We start from the raw sequence: 17,527 nt of genomic DNA on the forward strand, positions 1-17,527 counted from the left end.
AAACAGAAAAATAAAAACGAAAACAAAACAAAGACCAGTTCCTAGGAACCAGCCATAGCATTTAGTAAAAACAGCTAGCTATCAGAGTGGAGAAATAGAAGAAAATGTTCCAGTTTGATTATTTTCCCTTTTGGATGGCTGCTGTAGAGCAGGAGACATATTGCACCCGGTGCCTTTCCATTAAGTAATTTTCCAGGACTCAACACACACAAAGCCTAGGAATAGGCCTGAAGCAGCCTCATGAAATGCTCTTCACTCACTTGTTCCCACAGACATACACAATCACACCATCAAGAACACAGGCTTGTTCATTTTACTACCTAGCAGTAAGTAGTAGAGCTGGCTGGTAAAAGGAATCATGGACTGGGAAGTGTGTATACTTATATATATGACAGGCTTCCTTCCATTTCTCTCTGACTACTTTCAAATGTTGCTTCTCTGTTTGTGAATATATTTAGGTGGCAATGACTAGGTAGGTTCATATTTTGCTTAAATTTTTCCTTTTGAAACATCTTCCCTTTTTTTAAAATTCCCTTTTCCCCCACCCACTTATTCTCCACCCTCCCACCCGCAGCCTATATATTCACAAGTTAATAGGTTAGTAACAATATTAGTAAGAATAGTAAGAGTAACAACAACAACAACCAACAATATTAATAATATGAATCCCCTATATCTGTATAGCACTTTACGATCTACAAAGCGCTTTCACATCCATTATCTCATCTGTGCCATAATGCATCAGTCATCAGACACACAGGCCTTCAACTGTGCAAGGAAAATAGATCAAATGTTAGAAGTCAAGTGGTGAACAAAGGGGAAGAAAAAGCTAGTCGCGAGGGATGCTGAAGCTGTGAAATTTTTTAAAAAGGGAAAAGGCTTGAATAAAAAAATGTGATTTCAAAAATTTATATTAAAGATTGGGAATTAAGTTTAGTGTGTGGCATCAAATACTAGTTATCCTCAGACTAAGTATATATGGCCCCAATTAGTTGTTATCACAAATTGTTCAGCTTATCGAATGTGATTCATAGGTGTCAAACTGAGATGCCTTAACATTTTCTTTAAATGACATTGGCATTGCAAGATTAAACACTTAACACTAAAGCCATGATATGAGTGCACTTTTGACAAAACTGGAATAAAACATTTAGGAAACTACTTAAATAAAAGCAATCTATGTACTTCATTTATCTTAGTGTTAATTTTATAGCTATTTTATAATTTATCCCAGACTATTATAAAATATATAAAACTGAGATATAAAGTATCAGCAATATAACTTTGCACTTTAAATAATTTTCAGCTACAGATTTTGCTTTTAGAAAACAAACTTTAAAGCAGCTGTTTTGTTTCCTCGTAAAAGTTTCTGTAAATGCATATACTTGGGTCCCTGATGGACTTAGCTGTTGTGACTTCCAGACTTTTCCAACACTTTAACCCTTATACAATGGAACAAACAAACCTTTATTGTGCCTTGTTTAATGGTTCATGTTTCCACACAGGACAGTAGAAATTAAATTTTTAAAATAATGTATGTATGCTTATATATATATTTTTTAAAACTTAATTAATGAGCTTTAAACTGTGGGGTGAATCTGTGAGATGAGGTAAGGAAATTTGGCACATTTCAAACAGTATCCTTTAAGTTTTGGTAAATTGTGTAACACAACATATTTTTCCACTGTGATCTACAGGTGCTATCCACATAAGTGGGGGTGGTTAATAGCAAGAATCACTGGAATGTTTCTAGTAAATTAACAGGGACAAGCTCCCCAAATACTCACAACCAAATGTTGATATAGAAGTAAAAATATATACAATACAGTCACTTTTTTGTAGTTTGGCACAATGTTTTACTTCCTTTCCCCTTGGGTAAACAGTGCATAAACTACTTTGTGCAACTGTATGACTTCTAAAGTCTTTTACATAGAACATCAGATTAAAGTTTGCTTCCAAAGACTTATTCCCACACTTTAAAATTCTTTTCTTTAAGCACTTACATGTCAACATACATACCACAAGGCATATTTTGAAAGAAATAAAACACAAACATCAAATGTCTTTCTGGAAAATGGGAGTCTCTTCTTCAAACACAGGTAAAACCCAAAATGCTGTTTCTGCTTTTAGGAGATTGTAGTCGGAATCCCTGCAGAAAAACCAAACAATTTATGCCATCTTAGTTAGCTTTAGTGTATGTCCCACAAAGGGATCATACAACCTAAATGTGTTTACATCATACTAGATGCCGTACGATGCAGAAAAAGATACAAATAGCAGGGGCCACTAGAAAGCACTCCTAATTGCCATATGATGAGATTTTGTTTTCCAAATTATGCTCTTTTTGCTTAAATGATCTTGGCATTTTTGTCTATATAACTTTTAAATTCTGTTATTCAAAAATTTTCTCACTGCAAAGCCCTTCCCTTCCCCAAGTCATTCAAGAGCATATTTTAGTTGTATTTTCTCAGTAAGTAAAAACTAATGCTGACTAGCAGAAAAAGTAGCCTTGTCAGAATTTATCCCTAGTCAAGCCACTACAAAATTGCCCAATCTTTTGTGTGGCTTAGAGGTATAGGGATTTTCATGCACTTTTTTTCTTTTTGTTTTAATTTGAAAAAGAAGGGAATGGGACAGTTTCTTTCATGCAAACTGCTTTCAAGAGGGAAAGAAATGAGGGACTGCGGGCTTAGCAGAGTAGGAAAGCTAAGGGTGCATCATCTCAGCCATTTTGGTGCAGTATTACCTCAGTTTTTCAAAAGAAGCTGTCCCAGCCTCATCCTTGTGGACCTGTTCTCGCTCCATACGCTTTCCCTTACACTTCTCATCTCTCAGGGCCTTGGAGCTGGTTTTGTGACGATATAACTTTTTGTGTGTCGGTCCATTATTGCCTAAAGTGCTCAGGTTATTATACTTTTTATCAAAGAAGGCAGAGCGAGAGTCCTCGTTATAACCAGGCATGCTTGCACGACCAGGATCACCTATCGCTGCTTTCCCATTGCTTTTACTCACACCCTTGATGGACCTGTGATTCTTAGTGGCTCCTGGAGAGCCACTGTTGGCCTTTTTCTTAGATTCCTGTGGTGTCCCAGCCAATATTTTGAGGGTTTTTAATTTTAGACTATTGGATTCAGGGGAGTAGAATATATTGGGGTCTCCATGGTGCTCCATGGGTTCGCAAAGGGGCTCCATGGAGGCCATCATGAATCTCTGCACATCTGCCATACCAGAGGCAATGTTGGACAAGATATAAGAAGGCTCCTGAAATTCCCGTTGATCATCATCCAGAAGGTTGCTGGTGTTGGTGCCCATGCTCATGTCACTCCAGCCTGGGCTGCTCTCCTTTCCCAAAGACCAATCTCCAGAAAGTCCCTTCTGACTTGGCATCTTCATAGAGGCCACAGGGCCACTATGTTGGATACATTCAGCCAAAGTCTTCCCTGTGGAGGATATGCTGTTGATTTGGCCTCCTCCACGACCGATGCCAATTTGCATTTTCTCTCCATTGACTGCAGCCATGAATTTCCCTTTCTTTGTTGACTTAGGGACCTGGCGGGAGGTTTTGCCAGGTGGTTTTTCAATCCCTTTGTTGTTGGCTTTGGGGGTTTTTTTCCTGTTGTTTTTCTGAGAAGAGCTTTGGTTCATAGCCCCACTCTTGTTGGGTGAGCTTTTCTTTCTTGATTTTGACACCTTGTTGTCGGTACTCATTTGACCAGATGGATCATTAAACGCTGATAAGCAAGGGGCTTTTTGGAGCAGGCTGACAGAATCCTCATCATTGAACATATGGAACTGAAACTGATGGTTATTTAAAGTAAATCCATCATCCACTTGGACCTGCTGTGAAAGGGTACTGCAGTCCCATTTGATTTTTTCCATATTGCCCAGTATTCCTGGGGCACCCTCTTGGAACCCCTTTAGTGTTCCTAGTGTCTTGATATTCTCACATCTGGTAATCTGAGGGGAAAGACTGGGGGTGTCAGGTGGGGACATCTCTGAGAGGGAAGAGTGGCGGAATTTGTCAGGAGTGAAGTTGGAGATATCCAGGAGGTCAGTGGACTCCTTTAGTGGTGCTATTTCATCAATGCTCTGCTGGATCACCAGCTTGGGGCTGCAATGGGCCAGGAAGTCATCAGTGATATCATCATCACCATCCTTTTCACAAGACTTCAAGCTTAAGGAGCAATAATTGCTTGAGTTGACAGAGAGTGGGGCCATGGAATCAAAGCTAAAGAGCCGCCCATCATCCATATTCACTGGACCCTGCTGGAAAGGAAAGCAGATCTCTCCATTATTAAAGTGACATAATTGATAAGAGTCATCAGATGAGAGCTGGGTGTCTTGCACAGAGGCATACAGGACCTTGTTGCAACCACTGCCACCACTGTTGAGGCAGATCGGATTGTATGTTGTAGCTGTGAGGTTATTTTCCATGGAAACTACTTGGGAGACTCCAAATTCACATGATTGGTTTGGAGCTATCTCCCTTGAGACTGCAGCCATGAATTCCTGGGAGCCAGAAGTAGGTTTGTTGGGCCACACATTTCCATAGTTGCTTGATTCCATTTTGAAGTTTTGGGATGATTGAAGCAGCTCAGACTCAGAAGGCGAGGAAAGCACACAGTCCTGGGCAGGCTGGAGAGGTACAAATGATTTTTCTGTTTGAGTGAGGCTGACTTCATTCTGCTCTGGAGAATGCTGAGTGAAGTATGAAATGCCAGTATTATTTGACAAGTCAGAAGCATCTAACAATGTCTGCAAATACCCTCCAGGGATAACAGGTATATTGTTGGCAACAGGATCAGATGATAGAGGCATTTCAGAAGAGCAGGTGGTTGGTAGGAAAGTAGAATTCTTAGCAACCTTTGTCTCATGAAATTCAGATAGATGTGAACCATTTGAGGTCCCAGGAATAGCTTCATTCTTTGAATTAGCTTTGGAAGATTGGTCTCCCAAAAGAGGGGTCATTTGAACAACTGGCTTGCTTTCTTGCCCAGCTTTGATTTTCTTGGATTTTAACCTGGCTTCACTTTTAAATTTGATTTTGTTGAGCACTTTCCTCTCTGGCCCCTTAAATTGTGCATCTTGGGCTTTGACTTTCACTGAGTCAGGGCCTGTGATGTCATTTAAATGTGATCCATTTGCACGGCCGGGGGCAGCCAGAGGTGCTGACTTCAGTGTACCTTTCAGGCCTCCATCTTCTTTACGACTACTAGCTTGCCTCTCATCGTTGCAGAATGAAACCTGCTTACCACTTGCTGAAGTTTCCATGGATGGGATTCTTTGAATCCTGTGCCTGTTGCCAAGTTTAGATTTTCGTTTGCGAGCAGGTGGCAGGAATGACACCTCAAAGCTACCTGGTTCAAAGCTTTGCTTTTGGCATAAGGGTGTTTTGTTGGAGTCTGAATTGCTGTTTCTCTGCTTTTTCTTCTTTTGCCAGAAGCCCTTCAAGGGGGCCAGCTTGGCATATTTGTTGAGCTGCGACTCACTCAAATTCACTGTTGTCTCACTGGCATCCACCCTACCCAACTTCACCAGCATGTTCTTCTCACCTTTAAAACGATTGATGATGATATATTTGATAATAACAGGGGGCTCCTTACGAGTTACTTTTCTTCTCTTTTTGGGACACCATTCATCATCATCTTCCTCTTTACAACCACCTGGCAGCCATTCCTTCCTCTCATTTACTTTTTCACCCTCTAGTGAGTCAACATCATACAGATAATCTTCACTATACCTGACTTTTCTCTTGGCTCGCAGCCCATAATTCTGCTGGGAGGAGGAGCTGCCAGAATTAGTGTCCCGAGCCATATAGCGGCTACAGTCCTTGATCTCCCCCATGGCATCATAAGAGACCTCAATGAAGGAACTGTCATCACTAAAATTCCCTGATGCCTCCAAGGAATTGGCAAGATGGCCTTGCTTTGGATTCTTAAATTGCCCTACTTCAGGTCCACTGCATGGTTTATTTAAGGCAGATTTTTCTCCATTATCCTTTGCATCTTTTTTCTCTACACCTTTGTCTTCCTGGCCTTCTTCTTTGCCTTTCTTCTTGTCCAAGGTTTTATCTTCCTCCCCCCAGATAATGCTCACATCAGGGACCTTGAATTGGGAAAGATCACTGCTCTGCTTCAGGGCCCCACTCTTAGACTCCCGCTTGGGGCAGGTAGTGAAGACACTGGGAAAAAAGTTGAATTGGGCATCCTCCTGCATCAAAAGGGTGGTTTTGTCTCGAACGTTATCCTGGAAGGATTCATATCGAATTTTCAGGGAGCAGACATCACTGCCCAGTGTTGACTCATCATCATCGAACATGTAGTTATCCACATCTTCTTCAGAGAACAGGTTGACAGACAGCTCATTCTTGGAACAGAGGTCAAGCAGTTCAATCTTACTCTCACTAATAAAAGTCTCAAAGTAACCCCAATCCTGATTGGAATTTGCCAGTAAAGCCTCTTCCGTATTGCACTTATCTAATAGTAATGCCTCATAATAACTTTTCTGAGCTGGGTCCTCCAAGTCAATGTCAGGTTTCTCGGCTTCTCGTCTATCTCCTGCCCTTGATTTGTGCAGTGGGAAGCCTAGGAGCTGGTCTGAGAGCAGCTGCTCTCCGTATTTCATGTTTTCTCCAGCATTGATACACTGAATCCCTATATCAGAGACTGCACAAGTTTCATAATCCCTATTTAGATCACTGACTTTTAGACTGATCCCTGGCTCAGGATCTACTGCATCCTTGGATTCCATGAAGCAGCCCAAGCAAGTCCGGCTTGGCTGCATGAGGCACTCCCCATTCAGAGCTGACATGCCTGCGGGCTCCATTATGGCAAATGGAGCTTTCTCACACTCATTGGGCAGTGACCATGTGTTCAGGCCTTTTGCAACACCAGATGTAAGAGAGATGGCATTCACAGAAGCACTATTAGCAGCATGCTCAGGTGCTTCAATCAGGCCCAAAGGAGAGGGAGGGCTCTGCATACAGGGCTTCTTAGAGGGCAGAGGCAGGAGACCTCTGGGATACATCAGGTTCTCTTTTTGAGCCACCAGTATAGGCTGGATTGGTGTAGCAGCTTCTAGAGCTGCAAATGACTTCATTGCCACATCCTGGTCCTCTGAATCTAGAGAAAAGGGGAAAAAATGACAGAAATAAAGTTAAAGGTATTAGACCAGACTCATTAACTCTCTTTCCCTTGATCAGTTTCTGGTACTTGATCTTATGATATAAAATCTAAGCTTCAGCTTCTCTAACTTTAGAAGTAGAAACTACAGAGTTAAAGAACAACCTTGATTTTATATTGAACATTCATGCGAGTGAAAAATAATATTTTTGTAGGTTCAGCTTTTTCTTCAGACATACACAGCACTCTCCTCAGAAATGAGGAAAAAATTGGATTGCTTGATCAACTGGAAAGTCAAAGCTTTCAGGGTGGGAAAATGCTCAGATGGGATATATTCATGGTTTTGAACTATGAGGCATAGTCCTATCCTTCAGACCTCACCTATGTTTTGGAAGCTCCTACTGAGTCTAAACATTCCAAGCTTCACATCAGAGCATATTTCTAATTCACCAGGAATTTAGAGGAACTTAAGTATCCATTTGATAGAGATGATTTGGGAGAGCAAAGGGGTTGGATTCGATACCTCTTAAAGACCCTTCTAGTCCAGTTAGAGATCTGGTGGAATAAAGTTTAGGATTAACTCTTATCTCAGAGGCATCCTAGACTTAACTCGCCCCAGCTCTGTGGATACCGAAAATCTATAGTACTAACAAAGGACTACTGGGAGAGATATTACATACCATAATTAAATTCCCTTACCATTTTCCTTGACCCCATTAATCATAGTGTTTTCTCCGTTGGCTGAGGCAACAACAGCCTTATCTTGTTGGTTATCCATGAATGGAACCTCTTATTGTTTCATTCCAAGTCCAAATGCTGTCCAACCTGCACATTTCAAATACATAATATCAGTCATCAAATTTTCTTCTCTGTTTTAAGCTCATTTCAGCTAGAGAGGTTTTAAAAGGTTCACTGGAATTTACCTATTTCCAGACTGGCTTCATAGCCACTATTGTTTTTGTTTCATAGTTTATACCTACCATATAAGTCAATTTGGAAACTCACACTTCATTCATACATTCTAGATCCTTCTGTCCCCTCTAGGCTACCATACCATTCAAAACTGAAATCTGAGGAAGCAGGCAAACTTACATCTTCTTCCAGATAGTAATACATTTAACCTAATCATGGCCATTCAATTAGGAAGGACGCAAAGTAGAGCCCAGACTAACCTGAGACAAGGGGTGTGTACATGTGGAGATTGGCTTTATTTCTGTTTGTCTCATCTCTAATTCAGATGATCATAAGCTCTTAAAAATCAAGCCAATTCATATATACACACATACACATCACATTCATATTTTCTCTGTGCTTAAAATTTGACTGCTAAGTATGAAAGAGGTAGAGAATTCCTTCCATGGTTTCTTGGCTTTCATGACCTGAGCTCTGGTTTTGACAAATATTTCTCCAAGCCCAGAGCAGGATTTTTAAATGTGACTACAAAGAAGATCTGGAATTTCTGAAAACGTCCCAGCATTATCTGGTATTTTTAGTGTATAGAACACATATCTATAGCCCCTCATGTCTTGCCCACCTACCTGGAGGGTAGGTATATGCAAAATGATATGAGGCACAGCCACTCAAGGTGGAGGTCTCTACCATGTGCCACTACAGCATCTATAAATCTCTATTTATTCCAAACCCCCTTTCTCTAGACCTTTTCCTCAGCCAAGAATCCATCCCTTTATTAAAAAGCATAGACTACTTTACTGATGGCCAAGCAGCTATTATAAGAATCTCAACTGTATATTCACTTACTCTAAAACATGCAAATACTATAAAAGGTAGGTCCAGCATTGCGGGAATAAGACAGTTTTAAATGATTCAATCTTTATACCCTAAAGCCTATCTGGGCCTATTTCCTTATCTGTAAAATAAGAAGTCTGTATTAGGCAATCACTCAGTTTTTTAAAAGTTAGATGATCCTGGGTTCCCCTAATATTTATATATCATAATTGCCCAACTTTCTTCTCATTTTATACAAGACCTGACTTGAGAGTAGCCAATAAAACCACAGGTGTCAGGAAAAAGAGAAAGAGATGCTTACTTGTTGTATTTACACAGAAAGAAGGGCTGGAGATGTCTAAAAGGTAGAGATGCTTGGCTAACAATGTCAAAGTCACCATCCTTTGGCAAGGAGGGCTCATTTGTGGTGGAATCGAATGAACAGATCAGATGGTTGAGCCTCTGCTTCAGAGAGGACCCTATGGGCAGATGGAATCACACTGTCATCATGGATTACTCTGTGTATCTTTTTTAAAAAAGGAACTCAGTAGAACTTCAGGTATCATTTTACTCTTCTTTAACCCCTCCACTAATTGTATCTTGGCAGGGACTTGATAAGGGGCAAATTATTTGTAGATTTCAATAATTTAGTGGCTTCTTGTCCCTTATGCCTAAGGCTAACTACAAGGAAGTCCGTTTTTAATCACCAGGAAGACCAAGGCACAGAGAAACAAAAAATAAAATAAAGTCACAAAATAACATAATGGCAGATCTAACAAAGGAACCCAAGTCTCCAGACCAAGAAACCAGGTGTTTTTTTCTTAGAACACAAATGCTTCCTCTATTCTTACCACTTCCAAACCCTGGCCAAAACAAGGCTGTAGAGATATGTTTCCACAAGTTACTGATCTATACTTATACCCCCTTTCAGGTAATGAAATAAAGAACAGCTGCCTCAGGCAAGTATTGATTATCAGCAAAAATTAATGTACCATAAAATATATGCAGGAGCAATGCACTTAAGTATTAAGAATTATCCAGTCTTGTGAGACATGACAAGAATACTGTGTCATGGGACATATTAGTGCCACTGTAACTCTACTGTGGGATGTTATTTCCCTAAGAACATATATTTCCTCTCAGAAAAATCTGTCCAAGCACCCAGGATTTATGGCTCTGCAGTAAATGGAATCTTAAAGGGTTGAGAATAGAAGAAATATGCTTTGGCAAAAGATAAAGAAGAGGTGGAGAGGGGTATGGGAGCTTGATAAGTTGGGAAGGGGAGAGGAAGGGAGCACTAGGTGCTGGGCTGGATACAGTTACAGAAGTTATCTCATTTTGTACTAACAATCACCTTGTAAGGTTGGTTCTACTAGGTTCTTTTTTTTCTTTTCCTTTTTCTGGGCCGCACAGTGTGGCTGGATCTCTGACCAGGGATCACTAGACCACCAGGGAACTCCCTTATTTTTTTCAAAAGGGCAAACTGAATATCATAGATACTAACTTAGATACTAACAGAGGTACTATATTAGATAATAACTTAATGATTATCAATTATTTGGGCTTTTTTTTCTACGGAATTAGAAGGCTAAATCCTGAGCAGACAATCCTTCAGTCCTTTCCTATGACTTTTCAAATCTCAGCTCTAAATGACACAACTTAAAGGTATGTATTTTCCTACATTTTTATTTATTTATACCTTGGCTGCTTATAAAAGATGATTCGTGAGAGGGATTATAATTTTTTATAGCTACAATACAAACAGCTCTGGGCTTGCTTTAGCTCTTCCCAACTGATCAGCATTTTAAGATAGCAAATTTTGTGGGGTTATTAAAATCTATTTTGAGCTAAAATTGATTAACACTTTTGGAATAATGTACAATAAGTTGCTTTGCTGATCATGGTAAATCACACAGTGTGTAACGGCACTGATCTAACATTAGCATGGAGACAGGTATTTTGAAGCAAGAAAATGCTCATTTAAAGTGGAAAAGCAACCACTCCTACTTGGCCTTCCCCTCAGTTGGGCCTGAAGAGGGCGCATAGATCCTGTCCCAGTAGGCTGCCATGCTCTTGCCCAAAGGCCTTTAAGGCTCAGGTCTTCTCTTCACCTCCCCTCTATACTCCCAGTCTAGATGACCCACACGAGCATTTGTGTTGGAGGCTGTCCTTGGCCTTTCCCAGCTGAAAAAGAAAAACAAGGAAAGAAAGTATATCATATTTCTGCCTATGGACCTGGGACAACATAGCCTTTGGGACTGGAGTAGTGCTGATCTCTGGAATACCAGTTTAAATCAATTCAACAAATTGACTATGTACTACCTGTGGTCATGGTGGTGTACCAGAAACTGTAGTGGAAAAGACAGGTGACTGAGACTAGATCCATGTTCTCAAGGTGCTCAGAGTCTATGGGGGAAAACAAGCCATAGACAAATTCTAATAAATATATAATACACTGAAAGAGAGGCAAAAAGTTTCTACAGGAGTTCAAAATGGAGAGAAATTATTCCACTTCTAGAGAGGAGGGAAATCAGTGAAGGCTTCACTAATAGCAGCAGCATTTGAGATGGACCTTGAAGGATGGTCTTTCAGGAGGTGAGGATGGAAAAGTATAGAGGAGAGAAAGGCATTCCAGGCTGAAGGAACTTCATGAGATGCCATGAGTCTCTCCCTACTCCAGTCTATCTAAACAACTGCTACAGAATCATAGGCCTGACAACTTTCCTTGCATATAACACCCTTTTCAATCAATACTCAACTTCTCAAGTTGTATTCTCCTTTCATTCTCTTCACCTCCCCTCTATACTCCCTAATATTCTAACTCTCTCTGTTTCATTAATATGCTAGACCATTTTTTGCTTCCAGGAGTCTTGCTCTTGATATTCTCTCTGCCTGGAATGCCTCTCCTCACTCTTTCCCCTTCCCCTATTCCTTCCCTTCTTCCCCCTTCCAGCTTCTCTTTCATCTCCCTCTCCTATTCCCTACTCAAAATCTCCCTGACACTTTCCTTGATTCTTCCCACCCCAAACAAAATTTGTCTCTTCCCTTCTCTGGTTCCCAAAGAACTTTGCTCTCCTCTGTGTTTATCACCTTATATAAACATTACTTCTTTATATCTGATACCCTCAAAAGACTAAGCACCCCTCACCTCCACAGGGCTTAGCCCAAACAGTGCTTAGAACATGGTATATGCTCTGTAAAAGTTGACTAGAAGATGATGTTGAATGGTAGGAAAAGATGGCGGAGAATTTGGGGAACAGTAGTGGTTGGCTAAAATACAGTAAGTCCCCTATGTTCAAACGAGTTCTGTTCTGAGAGCACGTCTGTTAAGTCCAATTTGTTCGTAAGTCCAACAAAGTTAGCCTAGGTACCCAACTAACACAATCGGCTATATAGTACTGTACTGTAATAGGTTATAATACTTTTCACACAAATAATACATAAAAAACAAACACAAAAGTAAAGAAAACATTTTTAATCTTACAGTGCAGTACTTTGAAAAGTACAGTAGTACTGTACAACAGCTGGCATACAGGGGCTGGCATCGAGTAAACAGGCAAGAAGAGTTACTGACTGGAGGAGGGAGAGGAGGTGGGAGATGGTAGAGCTGAAGGACTGTCAGCAATAGGAGATGGAGGGCAAGCTGCAATTTCACTCACGCCTGACATTGATGGCACAGGTTCTGGAATCCTTGCTGGATTCAATTCTACCTACCCTCTTGAAAAAACGATCCAGTGATGTCTAGGTAGTAGCTCTTTTTTCTCGTCATAGATGACACGGTAGCACTGGATTGCACTGTGAACGGCTGCTGCAACCTTAGTGTACCATTCTATGTTCAGATCCTGTGCCTCAAAAATTAACAGTGCCTCCTCAAATAAAGAAAATCCCCTTGCCATTTCCTGCATCGTGAATCTCTTCAGTTCTTCAGTCACTTCTTCCTCTCGTCTCTCTTAGTCCTTTCTCTGGGCCTCCGTTTCCATCAGGTTTTCATTAGTAAGCTCCTCGTGTTGCACAGCAAGGAGTTCGATGAAGTCGTCCTCTTGCAGATCTAGCTCCAGCTTCTCACTGAGGGTCACTAAGTTGCTGAAGACCTCTTTGGACTCCTCATCCACCTTCTCAAATCCAAGAAAATCGTGAACAAATTGCGGGCAAAAGTTCTTCCAAACCCCATTCATGGTGACTGGCGTAACCTCACGCCAAACAAAGTCAATGTTTTTTATGGCCTTGTAGATGTTATAGTCCTTCCAAAATTGTCACAAGGTTGATCCTGATTCATCACTTGCCTTTACTGCCTAACAAAAAGTGTGACATAAATAATATTTCTTGAAAGTCGCTATAACTCCTTGGTCCATAGGTTGGATGAACGACATAGTATTCGGTGGCAGATGCACTACTTTGACATTGGGATGAAAGTTGTCCATGAATGGGGGTTGGCCCGGAGCACTGTCAAGCAGCAAAAGAATGTTGAATGGGACGTCCTTCTCCAAGCAATATTTCTCTACCTCCAGGATAAAGTGGTGGAAAAACCAGTCCTGGAAAATGGCCTGTGTAACCCAGGCTTTGGGGTTACTCTTCCACACAACAGGAAGAGAGCCCTTGGCTATGTTTTAAAGGGCTCTTGGGTTCTCTGAATGATAAACTAAGAGAGGCTTCAGCTTCATATCGCTGGAAGCATTGCCACCAAATAACAGAGTTAGCCTATCCTTTGCTGCTTTATAGCCTGGCACCAACTTTTCCTCCTTACTGATGTAACTTTGGTCTGGCATCCTCTTCCAGGACAGTCCTGTCTCATCCATATTAAAAACATGCTTGGGTAAATACGTGCCTTCATCAATAATTTCTAGTAGCATTTCAGGAAATTGCCAGGCAGCTACCGTATCTGCACTCACTGCCTCACCACTTTTACATTGTGAATGTTGGCTCTAGCTTTGAACCAATGAAACCAGCCACGGCTGGCATTAAAATATGCACCCTCTGATTTTTCTCCGTGTTTCTTCTTAAAGTCTTCATAAAGGCTTTTAGCTTTCTCTCGAATCAGCATTAAGCTGAGCGGGACTCGATGCTGATGCTGATCCTGCATCCACACACTGAGAAGTTTCTCCATCTCCTCCATCATTTTTCCATGTTTCAACATTATTGTCAACATGATCGGCACAGCAGACTTCACATGTTCCATGATCTTGTCCTTGTTCTTTAGAATCGTGCCGATGGTTGAATGATTCATGTTATAAGAATGAGCGACGTCTACCATCTTTTCACCTCGCTCCACTCTCTCAGTTACTTTCACTTTTGTTTCCATTATTATCACTTGGAGCTTCTTAGCAGTACCAGCTACATCACCTCTGCTTTTATGTTTGCTTCCGGACAACCTGGGCTGAAATATAGATACTGCACTGCTGTACTCTATACAGTACTGTAAAGTACACAAAAGCACGACCACTTGTAGAGGATGCACGCACGTAACAATGTACGCCAGACACGTGAACTAACTTACATGATTGGACATGCAAACGCATGTTCGCATCTTTGAAAGTTCGCAACTTGAAGGTTTGTATGTAGGGGACTTACTGTATCAGGTACATATAAGAAGATATGATTGAAAAGGTAAGAACTATACTCTGGAGGCCACCCAAATCCTAACTCAGGAAGACACTGAGGGTTTTGAGCAGAGGAATGCTGTGATTAGAACATTAGGACCAGTGAGGGTGGGAGAATCAGAGTTAAGAAAATAGGTTAGGAGATGCGATGTTCAGGTGTGAGTAGTCAAGAAGATTAGAATTAGGGAGGAGGAAATAAAAATGGAAAGAAGATGTTAAATTTGAGTAGAACTGCAGAGGTGTGCTGTATAGATTTGGAAAATGATTTAGATGTGGCAGGCAAGGGAGCAGGAGTTGGCATATAGAGAGAAGAGAGAGGTCAAGGAGTTAATAGATGGTTGTAAAAGGAGCATTAGGGGTGGTTGGATTCCAGGTTAGAGTAGCCTTAGAAATACAGTGCCAGGATGTTCACGAGAATAAAGCAAGGTGAGTAATAAGCCAGTTGTGAGGTCCAACATGGATAATGAAGCTGACAAAGGTCTTAGCTGTCATACTGGAAAGGAGGTAACTGACCAGCAAGCTGTTATAGGTCTACAGGTTTGGTTAGGGACTGAAATGGATCAATGAGATAGGACTGTTGTAGAAAACAGGTCCACAGAAGGTTTCCAGTTTAGCCTAGACAAGATCTATCTAGTCTAATTCTTCCCAGTTCAGCTCCAGTCAGTTGATGGATGACAGAATCAGCATTAGTACAGAGAGCACATACTTACCCATAATGCTGCCTGGCTAATTCAATTTTCTAATATCTACCAGGATTTCACGATACTAGGTTAGAAATATGGAGGTATGATGCCTTTAAGTACAGAAAACATGCTTAAAAGAGGAGCCGTATAAGTTTAAAAATATTAAGGATGAGAGAGACATCAAAAAAAGATGATCACAGTAAAACACTAAAAAAAATTCTATATATCTCAAAAGTATGGTATGAATCTATGTCATCTCTCATGATAAAGATTCCAAAATTCAAAAGATATGCACGGCTCTATTTACAATAGCCAGGACATGGAAGGAACCTAAGTGTCCATCAACAGATGAATGGATAAAGAAGGTGTGGCACATATGGAATGGAATATTACTCAGCCATAAAAAGAAACGAAATTGGGCTTCCCTGGTGGCACAGTGGCTGAGAATCTGCCTGCCAATGCAGGGGACACGGGTTCGAGCCCTGGTCTGGGAAGATCCCACATGCCACGGAGCAACTGGGCCCGTGAGCCACAACTACTGAGCCTGCGCGTCTGGAGCCTGTGCTCTGCAACAAGAGAGGCCGCGACAGTGAGAGGCCCGCGCACCATGAGGAAGAGTGGCCCCCACTTGCCGCAACTAGAGAAAGCCCTTGCACAGAAACGAAGACCCAACACAGCCAAAACTAAATAAATAAATTTAAAAAAAGAAAAGAAAAGAAACGAAATTGAGTTATTTGTAGTGAGGTGGATGGACCTAGAGATTGTCATACAGAGTGAAGTAAATTAGAAAGAGAAAAACAAATACTGTATGCTAACACATATATATGGAATCTAAGAAAAAAAGTGGTTCTGAAGAACCTAGGGGCAGGACAGGAATAAAGACGCAGACATAGAGAATGGTCTTGAGGACATGGAGAGGGGAAAGGGTAAGCTGGGACGAAGTGAGAGAGTGGCATGGAGATATATACACTACCAAATGTAAAATAGATAGCTAGTGGGAAGCAGCTGCACAGCACAGGGAGATCAGCTTGGTGCTTTGTGTCCACTTAGAGGGGTGGGATAGGGAGGGTGGCAGGGAGATGCAAGAGGGAGGGGACATGGGGATATATGTATATGTATAGCTGATTCACTTTGTTATAAAGCAGAAACTAACACACCATTGTAAAGCAATTATACTCCAATAAAGATGTTAAAAAAAAAGATATGCACGAAAAACTCATATAAGAAGTGATATCATATAATGGATGGAGTACAACCACTAACGAGCTGGGTGTCCTCAGATAAGCTCCTTCCCCTCTCTGGTCCTCAGTTTTATCAGCTATACAATAAGGGAATTGAAGTAAATTATATCTAAGGGTTTTTCTAACTTTGAGCAATCTATAATTCATTTAATTTTTGTTTTTTTAATTTAAAAAATGAAATTCCATATACAAGGAAAAAATCACATATATTAAGAGTTCTGATTTAAGTTTTGTGTGATACTGAGGTGATCCTATAATGTACACCTGAGGGAACTCTTTACTCTCTTCCTTCTCATGTCCCTTCCTGTATTTGTCTGATTTTTGTACATTCCTACCCCAATCCTGGCAGAGGCAGCAAATAGGGTGCTGCTGCTGGTGACAGGGCTCTGTATGTTCCATCTGCCTTAATTTTTGGCAGCCATCAGTTTAAGGGAGGGGTCCTCTTTGCTATTAGGTTCCTGGGCAGCAGCTATAGTGCCTGCATTTTGGCATAGCTCAGTGCTTCAACATTTGGCTCTCCCTTCCTCTTACTTTTCCCTCCCTCACTATTCTTATCTGTACGATCCTTTGTGATATCACCCTAAAGGAATTTCCAAAAAGAGCAAGTGCATAGGATCAAAAATCAATGAGAAGGTATGTGAAAATGCACTGTCTATGTTAAAGCACTATACAAATGCCAGAAAACCTAGTATACAATAAGACCTGAATTAGGGGTGGACAGAAACAAGCAGAGGCATTCATGGGCTCAAGTTGGGAATAGCCAGCCTCCCCACCAGTCTTTACCTAATTCTTTGATGAGCGCTAGTAGTTTTCTGGTAGCATCTTTAGGATTTTCTATGTATAGTATCATGTCATCTGCAAACAGTGACAGTTTTACTTCTTTTCCAATTTGGATTCCTTTTATTTCTTTTTCTTCTCTGCCATGGCTAGGACTTCCAAAACTATGTTGAATAATAGTGGTGAACGTGGACATCTCTCTCTTGTTCCTGATCTTAGAGGAAATGCTTTCAGTTTTTCACCATTGAGAATAATATTTCGGTGGGTTTGTCATATATGGCCTTTATTATGTTGAGGTAGGTTCCCTCTATGCCCACTTTCTGGAGAGATTTTATCATAAATGGGTGTTTTTCTGCATCTATTGAGATGATCATATGGTTTTT

The 17,527-nt window shown here is 40.9% G+C and overlaps 1 protein-coding gene across 3 annotated transcripts in view; it reads right to left on the reverse strand.

Annotated features, from left to right (window-relative positions):
* Positions 1-635: 635 nt before the first annotated feature.
* NEXMIF (neurite extension and migration factor) overlaps positions 636-17,527 on the reverse strand; it is a 140,672-nt gene continuing 123,780 nt past the window's right edge. Inside the window, exons 1-4 of one of the 3 annotated variants that reach the window (XM_036841033.1) lie at positions 9,169-9,290; positions 7,821-7,946; positions 2,747-7,121; positions 636-2,149 (exon numbers count right to left, since the gene is read on the reverse strand). In XM_036841033.1, coding sequence (XP_036696928.1) covers positions 2,056-2,149; positions 2,747-7,121; positions 7,821-7,899 — 4,548 coding nt within the window. In that variant the 5' untranslated portion in view covers positions 7,900-7,946; positions 9,169-9,290 and the 3' untranslated portion in view covers positions 636-2,055. Of the gene's footprint in view, positions 7,122-7,820; positions 7,947-9,168; positions 9,291-17,527 lie in introns of those variants that run through there. The other 2 variants (XM_036841031.1, XM_036841034.1) reach the window with 2 other exon arrangements.

Source organism: Balaenoptera musculus, chromosome X (genome assembly GCF_009873245.2).
Source record: "Balaenoptera musculus isolate JJ_BM4_2016_0621 chromosome X, mBalMus1.pri.v3, whole genome shotgun sequence".
Lineage (NCBI taxonomy): Eukaryota > Metazoa > Chordata > Mammalia > Artiodactyla > Balaenopteridae > Balaenoptera > Balaenoptera musculus.